General features: G+C 40.1%; 2 protein-coding genes across 3 annotated transcripts in view; one reads left to right on the forward strand and one right to left on the reverse strand.

The window, feature by feature from the left end:
- Position 1: 1 nt before the first annotated feature.
- On the reverse strand, positions 2-9,329 carry LOC148819042 (D-amino-acid oxidase-like). Its single transcript, XM_088935570.1, has 11 exons — positions 9,070-9,329; positions 6,754-6,949; positions 6,444-6,558; positions 6,026-6,102; positions 4,277-4,342; positions 4,005-4,059; positions 3,374-3,478; positions 2,892-2,974; positions 2,204-2,321; positions 1,583-1,681; positions 2-896 (listed from the first exon to the last, which is right to left on the reverse strand). The coding sequence occupies exons 2-11, from the start codon at positions 6,945-6,947 to the stop codon at positions 771-773; spliced, it is 1,038 nt and encodes a 345-aa protein (XP_088791696.1). The 5' UTR covers positions 6,948-6,949; positions 9,070-9,329; the 3' UTR covers positions 2-770.
- A 2,580-nt stretch (positions 9,330-11,909) lies between these two features.
- The window catches only part of ssh1a (slingshot protein phosphatase 1a), a 36,415-nt gene continuing 30,339 nt past the window's right edge, over positions 11,910-17,985 (forward strand). For both annotated transcript variants that reach the window (XM_088936125.1, XM_088936126.1), the window contains exon 1: positions 11,910-12,242. In XM_088936125.1, coding sequence (XP_088792251.1) covers positions 12,162-12,242 — 81 coding nt within the window. In that variant the 5' untranslated portion in view covers positions 11,910-12,161. The remainder of the gene's footprint in view (positions 12,243-17,985) is intronic.

The raw sequence follows: 17,985 nt of genomic DNA on the forward strand, positions 1-17,985 counted from the left end.
AGTGTTGGCTGTTTATTTTCCAGTTTTATGGCACCACATTATCCAGTTAATCTGAAACAAAATGTTAACAGTCGATATATCAAGATTACATTAATATATAAAACTCTGAATTTAATTACAATTTAAGATTATTCTTAAATGTTTATCCTCTATGACTCTCTTAAAATTCTTGTAAAATTGATACCACAAAATCCGTTACCTTAAAAGTTTCAATCACATGTTCCTATGCAGATTGTACCATTATTTTTTGTCACATGATACTGCACTAAGTGATTGAAAACTTTTAAAACACAAACATACCGACAAAGAAAAGAGTTTGATGAACAATCGCATTAGCCTGTTCCATTAATTTTAAAATACATGGTAAATATCCGGAATTATAATAGTGTTTTAGTGTTGCTGTTGTGCTTTTAGAAAACACCAGTTAAACCAATGATTAAACCAAAACATTAAGGAAGACATAACATTAATACACGTAACATTTGCATTCAAATCAAACATCTTTAGTGTTCTTGATTAGAAGGTGAAACTACTGTATGTGGACAATTTTTAAAGATTCTATGCTTGTCTGGCTATCACAGAATTTTTTAAATTGCAGCAAGAACTGTGGTTTCAACCTTACGATCGCTCCTGTGGGTGATTTACACCAGTTTCAACAGTTTCAACTCTCAGGTTGGTTGTAAGTGGTTTACATTTCCTATTTTCTGAGTGTGCTGTGGATTCCAAAGGCCTGTAGTGATAAAGATGCACAGCTGAGGAAGCACACTTTCTCACAGGCGTGACAGCGCTCGCCTGCCTTTCCGCTCCACGACCTGTCCGAAGAGACGAGCAGCCTCCATAGCACAGCCCCAGTGGATGGTGAGGCCATAGCCTCCATGGCCATAATTGTGAATCACCTAAACAGGGAGAAATTACCACTATCATTCACTTGTGCACTTAGATGCACAGTCAACAGGCCTGAACAAGCTTCATGTTCTGAAAATGTAGTATGCAATGTTGCAGCATTGCAGTCTCTCCATTTACCTGATGTCAAATAAATTAGGGCTATATATAATTATGCTGCCTGAGGTGAGACATTTAACACTCGCTTAGGTAGTATGAAGCAAGGAATGCTTTTTGAGACTTGAGTCAATTAGCAGGAACAGTCCCCCCAGCATCATGGAAATGAACCTAGCAGAAGACTGATGGCCTATCCTTGCGTTATGTAAAAACGGATGTGCAAAAATTAATGTTGGTTAAATAAACTTACATTTATCTTTGGGGTTTTAGAAACCCCTTTCTCGCTGACTTTCTTTTGCCTTTGTTGAGTCTTGCTTAGAATTTAAAATCACTCTCTCTTGACCAGAAGTCAAATGCACTGTAATTCTACTTCCAGTGAAACAGAACAGAACAGCACTCCTTGTTTTTCACCTGCACCTTTGACATTAGTGTACATTAGAACATCAGTAGCCTGCTACTAAACAAATTGGCCGTTGCAGGTACTTAGTTCTTAAGGTTATCTCTTGGTCCCCTTGCGATCCAGCTCTTCTGCTGCTTATCTCTGCCCACACTTGGTTTCCAGTCTTGTCGCCACAGTGCTCACCTCACACTTGGTTGCTCCAAACTCTAGCGTCTCCTTTTCCAGACGGACTTTACTGCGGACGGGTCTCAGACCTGACCAGTCATCCACGATCTTGGCATGCTGAGAAATGGGATTCATGTCAGTTATCACAGTTGCAAGGAAACAGGAAAATGTTCATTTCATGTGTCATGTTCTTCAGGCCGGTGAAGACACCAGAAGAAGCCTCCACAGCTGAAACATTGTGTCTCTTTTTTTTCATTTCAGCTTGGAGTCAACCTTTACCTCTTCCTTTGCATACCCTTGTATAGGGTATGAGTCTGCACATGTTCACGATGGTGTAGTAACTCGAATGAAGCAGACTGTTCATTAAGCACAGAGGCATTGTTCAGGACACCTGACAGCTTTGGTAAGCTTAGAAGGTGCAAGAGCACATTTACTTTGAGATCTGAACCACAGTTTTCTTAAAGTTGTCAACTTATCTTCTTAGTTTCCAAAAGCTTTCAACTGTAATTGGACTGGGATATTTAAAATCCTGTCACCATCAAATGATACTATGCAGTAAGAATTTGCTTCATAAAGCTTGACCTTTTACAGAGCGACAACACAAGACTTTGTATGAGAAGTGTGAGATGTGTTACTAACCTTGAGACTGGGCACCAATTTGCAGACACTTTCCCACACTTTCAGATGGTCTGTGGAGTTATTGGCTTCACTCCAGTTTCCCAATTGGAAGATACCACCTAAAGTCACCAACTCGCTCCTATTTTGATTTTTGTTTTTTTTTTCAAAAAGAAGGAAATACATTGGTTATAAAGTCAAACCCAGGATCTAAGAGCTGGGACACAGCAGTGCTGATCACTGTGCTACCCTGCCACTTCTATTTACAGAAATAATTAAAAAAACATATGTGCAAACATTTATTTTTACAGTGTATATTATATATATATACTGTACATCCAGGTGAATGCTGCACATTGGAGGTGGTGGAGGGGAGTCCCCATTACCTGTAAAGCGCTTTGAGTGGAGTGTCCAGAAAAGCGCTATATAAGTGTAAGCAATCATTATTATTATTATTATATACTGTACAGTACATGCTACAACAATCTTGCTTTCATAAACATATGCATTAATATAATTACTTCACATTGAATACAAAAGACAAAGATTATACAACGCGACGTATAATGTGAGCACAGAAGATGTTTTTGCTTCTTAAGTTTATAAAAGTGAGCAAAAACATTCTTGAATCACTTGCTAAGCTCGTAAAAGCTGGCCTTTTCACTGGTTATGTCAGTGGGTACACACTTGCTCAGGTTAAATTTCCTCTTACCCTGGTATAACGTATGGGGAATTGTAGACACCAGCCTTAAAGTCATGAGTCAATATGAAATGCTTTATCCATGGAGCATGCACCTAAAGCCAGAATTAAAAAATCACTAGAGATTTCAGATAATGCCATTGTTCAGAACACTTTATGAACAATAAAACTTAAACATTAATTTTGTGTGTCAAGCAACACAACTGTATTCTTTCCTGCCAAGGTATTTGTGTGAAGAAACAGTTCTCTTTAACTCTCAATTATGAATATTTTCACAGGTAAGGGATCCATTTTCAGGAAAATCCTATTTTAAAGTTAGTAAACAACCACTGGAACACCGCTATGCAGTCCATAAGGCAGATGCTGGACCACACTACCTAGATTAAGGCATGAATAAGGTTCTTGCTCTCTTGAGTTTAGAAAAACAGCTATCATTTGAAGATCCTCTTTATCCTCCAGGTGTTTTCCTAATGTTTTGGGGCCCCGTGCCTCACCTTCAGGATCTGTCCGCGGCCAGGCTTGAGCTCCGGATCAGGCTGGAGCTCCCCTGCCCTTATCCCAGTACAGTTCACAATGACATCGACCCCGGCGTCGGCCAGCTACAGCCACAAGGGAGGAGAGGAAGAGAACAGAGGGGAAGACAGAGACAGGCAGCGTCACACGCAGCACCAATGTCTTGACCTTTTCCCAGAAGCTGCGGCTTAGCTTCTGTGTGAAAGGCTAAGAAAAGGAAAGCAGTAGAACAGGGCTGGAGGGCTGGTGTGTCTTCAGGGTTTCTAGTTTCTTCACTGCAGCAGCACCTCGGGGGGGGAGCTGTTGAACTGGTCCCATTAATCCGAAAATGAGCTGATTGAGGGTGTTAAGAGATGGGTTGGAATGAAAACCGGCAGACACACCAGCCCTCTGCTCTACAAGGTATTCTTTTGCCATCCTTATTGGCCCACTGCATGACCTATCTGTCATATTTACAGGACATGAACTGGGGCAGGCCCTGGAGTAGTCTGAGGAACTGGTTCTGACGCCAGTTGGTTTGTTGCTCTGATAATCATTTGAGAGTCTGGTGTAGCATGTATTCCTGGCTCCTGTGTAAGTATTAACAAATGTGCTTTTGTCAAATGTTTTCACCTCTTTGAAAGATCCAATGGTCCTCTGATAAAATGTCACTCCCCGTTCCTTTAACCTAGAAAAAAACAAATGAAAACATGCATTCTGCTGAAACCCTTACAGTTATTACTGAATTATCTTTAACAATTGTGCAATGTTTTTTATACCCATTAGGAAATTAGTTGCAAAATTCTACATTAAACAATAAGATGAAATGTATTTTTGACTGCTAAATGCTAAAGTTAGATAGAAGATTGATTGTAATAATTAATATTTATTAACAAATGACTTACCTCTCCATGAGCCAAGGCAAATATTTCTTGCCTTCAATCATGAGTGCAGTGTTGAACCATCCACAACTGAAAAAAAACAAAGAAAATAAGAGTCGTGATGATATGTGCACTCATTCTTTTGATACACTATCACCATTATTTACCCTTGAGAGATAGCAGTGCAATTGATTTGTATCACACCTAGTTCTAACTTAATTGATGGAAGATCATTATACTGGATACAGCCAGATGTTCATTAATGTCTGAAGAAGAGTTGCCTCTTAAAGTGGACCACATGTTGCTTGGACATTTGACCTTTCAAGCATTTCAAAAGGGATTTTCGGCTATTCACTGCTTAAGGCAAATTTCGATCAGCCAGATATAACTAAAAATAAGGAGGAATTCATGGAATGCTTTAATTACAGGATAAATGTTATGCTACATGTTATTTTCTGTAGCAATGCAATGGACAAAAAGCACCTTCTGACTATCAGAAACACTACACAAGCAATACAAGAGAGCAGGATGCTTCAGGCCACAGTGGAAGAGACTGGCAACTGGATGGCTGTAAGCCACAGTAGCAGGGAATGGCATCCTCTCCACACAGGGTTGTGTTCATGAATTAACAACTGTACAGCAAGCAGAAAACAACACACTATGTTATGTGCCACAACTGATAAAGAGATCAATGTAAGCAGCAGTGTGCTGCAGGGATCCATTTTGGTCCTGGTTCTCTGTGGAAAGTGTACAGAGATCCACAGAGGTCGGAGAAACATACACTCACGTACTGCCTGGGTGACTGCATGAAACTATGCATGAAAGGGATCTGGGAGTTTATGCAGATTCATTTATGCTCTCATTGAGACAATGTGGGGAAGCTGTAAAAAAGCTAACTGCATGCTAGGGCACAAAGGAAAAAACCGTGGAATTTAAATCAAGGGAAGTGAAGAACCAGCTTTACAATGCACTAGTAAGATCTCACTATTGTGTTCAGTTTTGGTTCTCACAAAAAGGGTACTATAGTGTTAGTAAGAGTTCAGAAAACAGCAAGAAGAATGATTCCTGATCACAGAGGATTGTCATATACAGTACGTACAGGTAGTAGACAGTAAATATTACAAGGCTAGAACAAAAGAAATTGAAAAGAGATTTGATCCAGGTATATGAATTCTTCTAAGCTATTGGTAGTATCAACCCAAGGGACTATTTTGTACTCAGTGAAACAAGGACTTGAGATCACTGTTGGAAAGTAAACAGTTATTCATTTAGAACAGAAAAGTGGAAACACTTCTTCACATGAAGATTTGAATGTATTTGGTACAGCGATCCCAGCTACATAGTTGCCCAAACTCTGGACTCCTTCAAGAAGAGGCTCGATGAAATTTTAGATTTGCTTAGCTACTAAACAAGCATGAACGAATGACCTGAATGAGCATGAGCTGAATGACCTAATGTCTTTTGCACCTTATTCTACTGTGATTGTTTTTCATTCTGTGTGAACTGAATCCCTTCGTCTATGCAATGTGATAAATAGTTTAGTCCATGGCAGGATATGCTAGATAAAGCATTTAATGTAAAAAATTAACATAGAAATGTAAAAATTCAGACACGATACGTGCCTCAGACTGTAAGAAGCACTTTTTTCCTTAACCGACATTGATACTAAAACAAACTGCAGGCTGAAAAGGAATGCAATTTATTGTGCAGAGCCTTCAACAATTTGAAGGCGATGGTTTCTGATGAGAGTCAGGTGTGACTTCTGGGATATACCTGTATCCAGGAAACATCTCCAGTTCTCGCTTGGTGAGGTGTCTGAATCCCAGCACAATGTCCTTCCAAAACGGTTCCTACATGGGATGGAATACAGCATGAAAAAACACTGAGTCGTTCTTTGAAAGTTTCTTCCTTTAATATTTTTTCAAGCTTATTTCCATAACCTTAAACGGGGTAATACCGAAGGGTTTGCTAAGAATGGCTTTACCAGTTTCAAGAGAAGCTTTGAAAAATGTCTTAGACATTCAGGAGCACTAGCTGAGACATTAAGCTTGAACATTCAGAAATGTGTCGGCCAGCATAAGTTCAGTTTTGGCTACTGGAAAAGGACAGCTGTTCCAGATGTGGCTCTGGGATGGTGTTGGTTTACCTGAGAAAGTCCTGCATGAAGTGTTGGGGGAGTAAAGACACTCACCTGGGCTGGCTCAGTCAAGAGGTTGTATCCAGACTGGGTGAAAATTCCCATTTGAATTGAATCTGGTGAGTTCATGTAGGATAACATGTAATCAAATGTTTCCTTGTTCCATTTACTATAAGGAAAGAAGGCAGTGATATACTTAAAAAGGGTAGGCACTGAAGCATACTGTATATCAGCATCTCCCCACCTGCACGCGAATCATGGTTTACTGTATATCTACTTCTATCAAACAAAATGCATGTGTAACCTTATGTCACCACCATAATCCAAGATAGAAAACAGGAAATAAACAACACAGCAGACCTACATTTCTTGAGTGTTTCCTTCAATATAGAGATAGGGCTGCCACAGGCCTGCAGCTCCATCGCTGGTGGTGAGAGGGGTGTAGCGATCGGCATAGACTTCGATAGTCAGAGGACTGACAGTGGAGTGATAGTGGTCGTAGATGCACTGGGCTGTGGAGAGCCCGATGACTCCTGCTCCTATTACAGCCACCTGCATGTCTAGGGAGAACAAGACAGCAATGAGACGCAGGAAGAGCAATAGTCAGATTTCACTGTCAGGTATGGGATACTTCATAACATCAAAAGCCATCCATCCACCCATCTTCTAACTGTTTCTTCCAGTTTGGGGTCGCTGGGGGACTGTAATGGGAGCTGGTCCTGACTCCCGTGAAGGGCGTAGTTTAGGACCCTGTGCAGACGGTATAATCCGGAGGTGACCGGAGAAGGGCTACGGGGAAAACACGGTGAGGAACGGAAGGGATGGCGAACAGGGGTGGTGCCAACAGTGCTCCAGGTGCAAGGGGGGAGCGCAGGCGAACTAGTGCAGAACAGTGCAAAGGGGAAATCGGGGCGCAGTCCGAAATCCAATACCAGGTGACCCATCCAAGACAAGACACGAATAAAAGCAGGAGCAGGTTCAGGGACAGGAACAGGAACAAAGTGGTTAAAAACGGAGTGACGAGGCTGGTCGGGACGCCGTTCAGAAGCCTATGCCCTCACGCCGCGGATGTAGGGCGACTTGATGCTGGGCGGGCCTCCGGGCGTCCGTCTTCCAGTGCAGGGCCCTGAGCTTCAGAGGCACGAGGTTGAAATAATAGACGGGGAACAAGGGGCAGGGACAGTGAAACTAAAATACAAAAGGGTTGGAGCGCCCTCTAGAGGAGGGATGACGAACTTGACAGGAACTGGAGCAAGCAGCAGGTGCAGGGCTCACCCTGGACGGGACACCAGTCCACTTCAGGGCACACACATACTGTACTCACTCCCAGGGCTAATTTTCCCATAAGCCAATTAACCAACTAGCATTTTTTGGACTCTGGGAAGAAACCCGGAGAAAAGCACCAAAGCCATTCCTTTCAAAATACTTAATCCTTGTTAACGTTTTCATTTCTGTTGCAAACCAGGTGTTCTGCCTTGTGGGAGACGAAGCTTGTTTGAAGTTTTTGCTGCTCTGCCCCTTTGCGAAATTCAACTTCACAAGCTGTTCCTGTCTGCACCTAGGAGCTGTACGAAAGCAATGAAAAGGGGGCAAAGGGAATGTCTGGGGACATGTGTAGAATAAGAACGTACTCTGCAAGTCAGGAAAAGTTTGATAAGGATTTACAATATCATCTTTGATTCCAAATTATAATACAGTATGGCCATCAAGTCATAAAAAGAGTACAGTCTGTACAGATCAGAGGGGCAGGTTGCTAGAAATGATTAATGAATGACAGAACCAAATCTTTTCATCAAAAGCACATAGCAGAGGAAGTCTAAATAAAGTACATCCCCAATGTTATTTTAAATGTTGTTCACATGCAGCATGGTGGTTTTTAAATAACCCCCTCATCAAAGCCAGACAAAACCCAGCCTGAGACAAGGAATAGGCTTTTTCCTTTACTTTCTTATCCCTTAATAGTTAATAGTCAGCCATTCCATTGAGTCTATTTAAACTTTCAAGACTCTACTCTGTTGGTTCAGACACCCTTTATTCTGTAGTTTTTCTTTTCTTTTGTGTCAAGTTTAATGTTACTACTAATGTTACTACAGCCCTACTTTTATAATGAATACTGTTTTTCATAGTTAATCAGTATCTTATGAAGAATGCTGTTTGCTAGTTTGCTTACAGCAATAGATCTCTGCACAATTTGTTAAAGAAATCCAAAACGAGCAAGTCTAGGAGTAAAACAGTTCTCTAATCATTCGATTTTAGGTGTGATTGTAACCCATAAACTCAATACTCACAGAAAACACGGGTCTCTTTTAGTTCCTACTATTTATAACTAGCACGTGACTTGACTAAAAAAATGCCGCCCACGCCAAAGAGAAAAAAGAAAATGAAAGAAGCGCAGTATGTAGAAAAGTAGAAAATATACAAGTTTATACTTTGACCTTATTATGAAGGAAAGTGTTAATAGGATTATGTTCTCTTCGGTATCAACTTTGCCTATGAATTAACAGATTGCTGCGCTAATAGAATCAGCACCGAATCTGGCCACGTCTGTGTCTCGAGTTGGCAAATTACAGTCACGAGGAACAAAACAGACGAAGAACAGACATTTCCGCAATACTAATTCACATATGCATCGTGTAAATCCAATCGGAATAAATATAAAAACAAGATTTTTTCCACCAACCTCAGTGTTTTCTACCCCTTCCTTCTGAAGCTTCAGTAGTTCCTTTGCAGTATTCTTCTTTATGTCTGCAATATTAACTTGTAACTGCGCGTCACAGACAAGAGTTAAAGGAAAATGTTATCACATTCAAAAACCGAGAAATGTAAGATTACTTTTAAAAAGTGCTTGCAGAATTGCTCAGCACCTTACAGGGTAGAGGAGGTCATCTAATTTATTTTCGCAGGCGTGTACCTGTTGGGTTTCATATTTCAAAAAAGAACTTTGAACCGGTGATGTTTAATTGGGTTCCTTGTTTTTTTTTTCCCTTCGTTCTCACTGTGCGGGGGAAAAAAACATTTTCATAAATTCGTTTATTTTTATACTAATGACGATGTCCTCGCGATAAGGATTTAAAAAAACTGCTGCGATATTTTCACTGACTTCATCTCAAATGTTTAACACTTTGTTCTTTATCTCCCACGTTGAAAATTTATTCTGATCAAACCAGCCGTCTCATAGGCAATCGGCTAAATGTATTTTTGTTTTGTAACTTTCCTATCTAGGGTAAATATCATACGATATAAAAGCACTTTATAAAGTTGTGTTACAGCAGAACACAGTGGTATACAATACAGGTTATTATACAGAGTACATGAAATACCAAGGTAGAAAAGAAACAAACAGCAAGAATTTGCATGAAACTCACATAGACTCAATTCAGATTTGCAATTCTAGTATCCAGTCAAAGATCACAACTATCACACACACACATGAGACAGGTTACGAAAGAGAGACTGTGTGGCCCATCTTGTCTGTACAGAGGCAAGCACTTTACAGATCATCAAAACTTTGTCCACGTTCAGCTTTCGCTTGTGGATTGTGTGTGTGTAGGCTCTCCTACCCACACTGTGGCAACCGCTTTGCAAAGCTAATGATAGGTTTGCATGAAAGACTGCAGAGGTGTGGACCCAAAGCATAAAAACTCCCTTATCTGAGACATCTTTCTGATAAAATGTTTTTTTTTTAATTATATATTTGAAAGCAAATCAGAATAGGACAGAGATACAGAATGGCTCGGTTGAATAGGTTATTATTAGTATTATTTTTATTCTTGTTGTTGCTGCAAGGAGATTCACTGTCTACTTGTCCAAGTGTGGCTTTTCAAAATGCGAGCTAAGCTTGTACAGTACCTTTCTCAGATCAAACACTGAGCCATATGTATGACACTACTTATACTTTCACCTTGGCTGACTTACCTAGAGGGAGCCTTAAATTAGATACAGTATATTAACATTACAGTAAGATGTTCTCTGTCCTCGGTCAACAAAATCTGAAACTCTCTTGGTCATAACCCGTCTAAGTGGCCTGTCACACAGATACTCATAACAACTGCTCCTTCATTTACTGTGGAGGCATTCCCTCCCTTTGTAAGCCTACTGACGAGTATAAAAGAACATTACTGACAAGGTGACTTAAATCGGATACCATAATGCACATCTTAGCCTGGCTCATGTACCTAGAAATGTTTGTGGATTCCTTGCTGCAATTATATGTTCATTTTCTCTTCACAGTTTTGGTAGTCATTCAATGTCAAGGTAAAACAGGTTAAAATTTGTCATCAATTTCTTTAATGATTAGTGTCTTAAGAAATAACGATGTACAGTTTTTGTGTGTGTGGATACACTACTGAGTTTGGTTTTACAGCTGGGCTCTTGAACTCCTGGGGCCTCCTGTCTTCTGGTTTTGGCTCCAACCTGAGTAGTGAATTAAACAATTAGCCTCATTATTTTTGCATGAAATATATAATTTCATATAGGATATGTGTATAGAATTTTTTTAAGGTCTTTTACAAGGTACCAGACATCTACTTAATAAAAAGGTGCAGTTCCTTATAAATAACCTTGGAGGCTGATTAGAACTATTACATTTATGCAACTAATTAAATAATTAGAACCACTTCAACTGAGAATGTAGTTGAAACAAAAAGGAGAAGACCAAGGGTCACTTAGCAGCTGAGCTTGAGACTTCTGCCTTGCGGGCACCAATATGTCTCTATAACTGCACTTCTATAATTAAAATAAATGAGATATAAAAGAGCAGTACTTCACATATATTGTATCAACAATAAAACAACTATTTGATCAATTATGCCCTCTTACCCCAAACAAAATTGATTTTATTTTGCAGAACTAAAACTAACATACTAATAACGACCTAGGTTAACCCCTTTTGAAACATTAAGAAACAGCTAGTGTTGAATGGAAAAATGTAAAACTGTTGTAGGTTTTACTTGCCCAGACGTGGGGGAGGTTACAACACACAGCTATTCTTTTGACGGAAAATGACTTAGCCCTGGCTACTCACAAACGTAACTGCATTGCTTCTAAATACTGTGCACGGCAAAGATAACGTCGTTTACAAAATGAATGCACTGTAGCAAGACAAAGACATACTGTACAGGAAAACTCGTTTAAATTAGGGAACCCTAACGCACTTTCACTTCTAATTGTCAGCGAATCCAGCCAATGTGTAATTTGCCGTTTAAAAACCACATTTAATTCAAATTTTCAGCTTATCTGGCATAGTGCGGGGGGCTGCCCGGCACCTAATTTGAACTGCGAGACTGGCTGACAGTGACACTGCGTCACATCGAACAATTTTGGACCAGTGACCCAGTATCAAATAGCTTTTGCTGCATGAAAACACACATGAGCTACACCGCATGAGATAGACCTAGTATCGGTAAAGGGAAAGGAGAGGTATATCTGTGCATCCTCATCCGCCCCTCCTATTTCCTGCTGGAACTGTTGTGTGTATGTATTTAACCCTACTGAACTGTCAATTGATACATGAAGGAAAGTGGACTCTCTGCTGTCACTCCCGTAGGCATCACTTATAGAATATATAGGAACTGCGGAGCACCGATTGCCAAAAGTGGATGATGGATTAATTATAAAGGCGGCGGAATCGGCCACTTGGAATTGTTCACGCTTATTTTCCTGCTGCACCATCGGCGCTGCTTCTAACTCAAGGGGACAACCTCAGCGGCTCCTGCCCGGTACCAGAGCGCTTTTGTCCGGCCAGGAAAGCCCCCCTTGTAGCCCTTGACGGCCATGGCTTTAGTAACGCTGCAGCGCTCACCTACCCCTAGCGCCGCTTCCACTGCGAGCACCGCCACCACCAACGCGGGGGAGGTGAGTGAGATACTATAAGGGGCGGAGGGAAAGGGTTACGTGGGACGTGCTGATAAGGACACACCGAGGATGTGCAGGAGTCGGGTAGGCCTAATAGTCAGAGGGAAAAGGGTCTTGGTTGGGCTGTGTTTATTACCTTACTACTGTGCCGTTTTAGTGGTATAGTATATGCCACCTAAACGGTGTATTGCTGTTTTTTTTTAAAAAATAAAAATCTTGTTTTTATTATAGGGACTGGCCAGAAAAAAAATGTTAGGAAAGAGGGGGGAAAAAAATGAAGACGTGTGTATTTATTCATAACAAATACCGGTTTGGCATTGCTTGTTAGATTGGCGTTTGTATCTAAAAACGGAATGACAGAAACAGACTAGAAAACCGTGCGCTGGTTCGGAAGACAATCGGGGGAAAAAACTGAATTAAGCAGACGCGTTACGGCAAAATAACCTTAATAACAACAGTAGCTTCTGATTGCGAGCTACTGTTTATTATTCCGAACACTGGCCTGTGTTGTGAAAAACCGTGATGGGAGATGAGTAAATAGGACACTGACGTTATTTTAAGTAATTAAGCCACGGTAAATAACACCGCTGTAGGTTCTAATACATCCTGAGCTTTTTTCTTTACATTTTTCTTTGCATGTCGTTATCCATGCAGGCTACTTTGATGCAAATTGCACGCTTATCCGATCCCTGTCTCGGTGATTTTTGGCATTGCAAGTGACAAGCTGGCTCGATTTAAAATTCAGTAAAAATACATACAGAATTGGAAAAGCAACATTGCATTTACGCGTTTACGTATGCTCAAGGGAGATTATGTGTGTTTAAGCAACAAGACGCTTGAGGAGGAAGCATACTGTTATTTGCTTTAAGTTTTATTGTTTAAAAAACCCCGAAAACAGTTTACCCCATGCAAGGTAACCTTGTTTCATAATGCTGTTCTTCAGATCACAAGGCCTCTGATACCTATTGTCCAGACGTCTTATCGTCCATTATTTAGCAATTGTCTGAAGTCAACCCAGTTAACTAAAAATGTGTTCAGGCTTTGTCTTGTTCTTTATGTTTTTAACTGTAGTATCAACTTCAGTTTCGAACCACAACATTTGCTTTAAAAAGTCCTATCATTTATTTTTTATTGTTGGTTTTAGTTGCCTTTTAGTAATTATTAGCGATCAGATCTAACTATATTGAGACAGATATTTTTAGTTTTTTCGGAACTGCTAAAAAATGAGAAGTAACTTATATGAATAACATCCCTGTGGGTGTTTTTTTTTTCTTGGCGGAAGTATAAGGTTTGATTTGTTCATTTTGATATATTTTTTTCTTTTTGCACCTTTTTACACAAGTATCCAAGAAGCCACATAGAATATTTTAAAAAGTCAGACTAAAGGTGGGGATTTGAAGATCTGTACCAGGTGATATTTAATTCAGGCTCTCATGTTATTATGGGACGTATAGCAGAGCATCACAGATATGGGCTTATTATCCGGAATAAAACCGGTTTATATTTGGAGAAATCTACATTAAGGCTCTGGTGTATATGTATTTGGAATGTGCCAGGTTTTCAGATTTACAATCTCGTGTTTATTGAAGGGAACCGATGAGCACTGCAAACATTATTTATCAAGAAACAAATATGATTTGAATAGAATGTTACTAGAGGGAGCAACACCATTTTAAAGTGATTGGAAACATTTTGATGGGGAGCTTGTTTAATGTCAGAATTAAAAAAAAAAAAGAGTACTAGGAAACTTCCTTACAGTGCGTTTCTGCTTTCCTACCTCAGCTCCCATTAGAAATGATGTCATACTGGTTCTAGTTAAGAGACATTTACAGATTGTTCGGAAAACGTTTTGCCTGCAAGCCATACATAAGAGTGGAGTTTCAGCTTTCATCTTTTCATTTATTCTGCGGGCCAACCCTGGTCCAGTGTAGCCACAGTCCAGCAGGATTGGAGCAATACACCACACTTGGAATGCTTTTGTTTTAGTCACTCATGCAGGTGATTCGTATAATTAAATAGGAGAGATGACGTAAGCATGAAATAACCACCAGTTCGTAGCCCTCAAGGGCAACAGTAGGCCACTCCCGCCTTGACTGGATCAGTTCTTTTACTAAATCTGTCAAAACGCACATGTTCCAAATCCTTGGCTCTTCATGGTTGTGCAACTGATGTGTAAATCCAGCTGGATTGTGACTCTCCAGGGCCAGATTTGCCGACCCCTGCTTTAGGTTTTCTAAACCATGCATAGTCATCACATTTTGAAAACAGAGCTGTGACTGAGCTGAAAGGTAGTTCAGTCATATGGTATCATGTGGAGGGTGTATTGTGTGTGATGATGCACTCGCTGTATGCAACAGACAGGCAGATATGCTTAGATTTTGCATGTTCAACCTTTTCTTTTCCCCCCCAAGCTGTTAAAAAGTTTGTAAGTAGAGGATCCAGGGTGACAGTGTTTTTCATAGAGGACCACATTTATTTTTTGTCATTACTTGCCTGCAATATTATTCAGTCCTTGAAATCTGCAGCCCTCCCTCTGCTGATAGGTACTTTCAATGTCCATATTCGATTAAGAGAGTATGATACAAGTGTGCTCTGTTGAGCTTCATAGTGACAGTTTTTTTTTAAAAAAAAACTAAAGAAAAAAGTTATACCCTAAGGGACTTGATTTTCAAAAAAATGAAAATAACATTTATTTTAATTTTATATATCATTGTTGAGAGCCCTTTGCTTCAGTGAACACTGGTGTACGTTTGGCACTTGAACATTTAGTTTATTAGATAGACCTGTTTGCATTAGAACCCTCAACAGGTGAAGCTTATTTATTATAGGGTCACCTTAATTGACTGATCATTTTAGTTAAGAGGATATGAAAGTGTTAGCTGGATTTCTTCAGCGATACCTGTGTACCCATATAATATGCTGTGTTTTCCATAGGCTTAATGTAGAGAATTAAAATGTTATACTTGCAAATGAAAAGGACAAATAGAACCATCAGATATACCAGTGAAGGTTCTGAGTTATGCTGTTCACAGTAACATTTGAAACGTATGAGATGGGCTTATGTTTTTTACTGCCAAATTAGAAAAGTTAAGACATTTATGTTTTGTGTTAACCTCAAATGAACTGTAATAAAAGTACAATATATACTGTCTAGTAACTGTGAACATCTCCTCTCTGGTACATTGCTGTATATAGTCTAAACCTAATTGTTTGATGGAAGCTTTGTTAAAAATAACATTTGCATTGTAATCAACAGACATGCTGAATTTTCTGCATCTGCTAATTGAGAAATCTAAGAGCTCAATTGTAGATGATAATTTATCTAAAATCATAACATTTTTGGAGATTTACATATGTAATGTAAATATTTAGGGCTGTAGGCATGCTCTTGTAATAAATACCACTTCAAAACGTAGCTCTATTTGTTAATGAGGTTTAAGAAATTTGTTTTTCTTATCTGATCTTCAAAAGGTGGAGGTACCAGTGTACTGTAAGTGATCTGTCCCTGAGAGGTGTCACATGGAGATTCAGTGACAGAACTGAAGTGTGAAACTGAGAAGTAAATGCCCTGTAGCCTGGGTTTGTTCCTCTGTCACTCACTCTGCTTATTAAGGCAGTCTGAAATATCACAGATTTAAAAAAAAAAATACAGAAAGATGGTGCTATAATTGTGCAAAATGGCAGATATTTATAGACGTGGATAGTTGCTGTGTCGCAGAGATGAAGGAAATAGGAAAAAAACCACTTAGACTAATTGTTCACAAAGCATCACTGTAGGTGTTTAGACAGCTGAGGGCGCCCTTGTGCCTTCAGGTTGATCAAGCATCTCCCTTTATCCTGATAGAAATCCGTTCTTGTGCCCTTGGAAAAATATAGATTTTCTGAAACAGGCTGAGCACTGTGATCACGAGCTGATGTGCAAATAGAGGTGTGTTATTCTTAGGAGCAAGGTATTTTTCCTTTCTTACTTTCCTTGTTGAAATTTTATTGGGTTGCAATGGTAACACTGATTACATGAATGGGAATAAGCACGTTTTGGAAGGAAGGTATACATAGCTGTGCAGAAGCCATCTGCAGTGGTGATTGTTTTTCACATAATCACCCCAGAAGTAGGGGTTTCAGAGAGGTGCTGTCTAAAAAAAGGCAGTAGAGCAGCCAAAGAGCAGAATCCAGAGATTGATTGTGATCAATATGCTAGACAAGCCTGAACACTCTGTAATTTTAGAGATGTTAACGAGGGCTAACTGTAGACAACAAATTAGATTTAAGGCAGAGCTTAAAGACTGAAGCTTAAATGTAGTAAGCTGTTTGGAGGGAAATCAAGTTTTTGCAGGGACAGACAACAGAGGGAGAGCACCTGTATCCTCTCCGGGTCTCGGCTCATTTTGTACTGGTAACTTAGAGGTGTGGCGCGGTCCTGGCTGGGACATTGGGACTAAAGGGATTAATTTTGCACTCTGATGTTCGAGCCCAATCACGGCGATTCAGACAGGAGAGGCGCCCCCAGGAAAAGGCTGGAGGGAACACAAGCTTGATTCCCTATTGACGGTTCTTCACGCTCAATTTGAAATTCAGAGCAGGGCCCGCAGTCCTCTCTGAGCAGACGCAGGGAGGTCTGGAGGAGACGACTGCAGCAGTGATGTAATAGACTTTTCTTGGGGGGGGGGGGGGGGGGGGTTGGGTTGTTCCAGCAGCTAGACAGCGATTTTGATCACGTGTCAGAAGAATTTGCAGTGCTTCAGTGTTCTGAATGGAAGTCTTCTCATGCTACAGAAGAATTGTATTTACCCTGTAAGTAGAGCTTAGCCGTTCACCTGTTTGTTTTTTTCCAGTTGATGAGACCTTTTTGAAATAACTACAGTTTTATATTCCGACAACCAAACAATGTTCTTGCGTCCAGTATAGAGAAGAGCAGAAAGTACCAAACAAAACATTAAAGTTTAACCTCATTTTGATTTGTGGAGGTGCACATTCAAGAGTAAAATCCTTTATTTCTGGGTGGTAGGAGGGAAATAAAAGGAAACTTCAGCCTGTGAAAATTACCTCCATCCGCTTTTAACTTCATCATCACTTCCTCTTCAGAAACAAAGCTCTGCTCGCCACTGAACCATTGAACCTTTTTCATTGTGGGGCTGATCAAAGAGTGCGGTGGTTTTCCTGTGTGCGTACAGTCCAAGCAAAAACAAAAGATCCTCAAGGACAGGAATAAGGCCCTCTCGCGAGTTTAGTTCCGAATTGTCCATGATTAAAGACTGCATGCTCCTGCACCTCTGATGAGGCCTTAGCTTTAAAGGATTAAAATGTAATGAAAGTTTATTATGCACAGGTTCTCAGCTTTATTTTGTCCACATGGTATCTTATAAGGTTGTTGTGCTTAAGAGCACAGAAGGGAACTCCCAGTTAATCTAAGCTGTTAAGCACTTAACCCAATTGCTCACGATTTCTGTATTGCGACACTTTTTGAAACCTTCTCTCCAGTAAGCAGACTGCACATGGGAGCTGCCAATTCCCTGTTGGGCTTAGACATTTGAATTGCATTCGCTGAGGACCCAAGACAAACAGCACTCCTGTTCTGCTGTCCGCTTTTAATGCATTCCTGAAATACTGTAAATAATTCATGAAGGTTTTCACTGTAAGCACTTTTGTTAGTGGGCAGTCGGCCCTCGCACTCCAGTTGAATTTTTTTTTTTGCCTTTTTATGACAATGCTTCATAATACCAGAAAACTGTCCCTGTAAAACCAG

The sequence above is a fragment of the Atractosteus spatula genome, chromosome 17 (genome assembly GCF_055471065.1).
Source record: "Atractosteus spatula isolate fAtrSpa1 chromosome 17, fAtrSpa1.hap1, whole genome shotgun sequence".
NCBI classification, from domain to species: Eukaryota; Metazoa; Chordata; class Actinopteri; order Semionotiformes; family Lepisosteidae; genus Atractosteus; species Atractosteus spatula.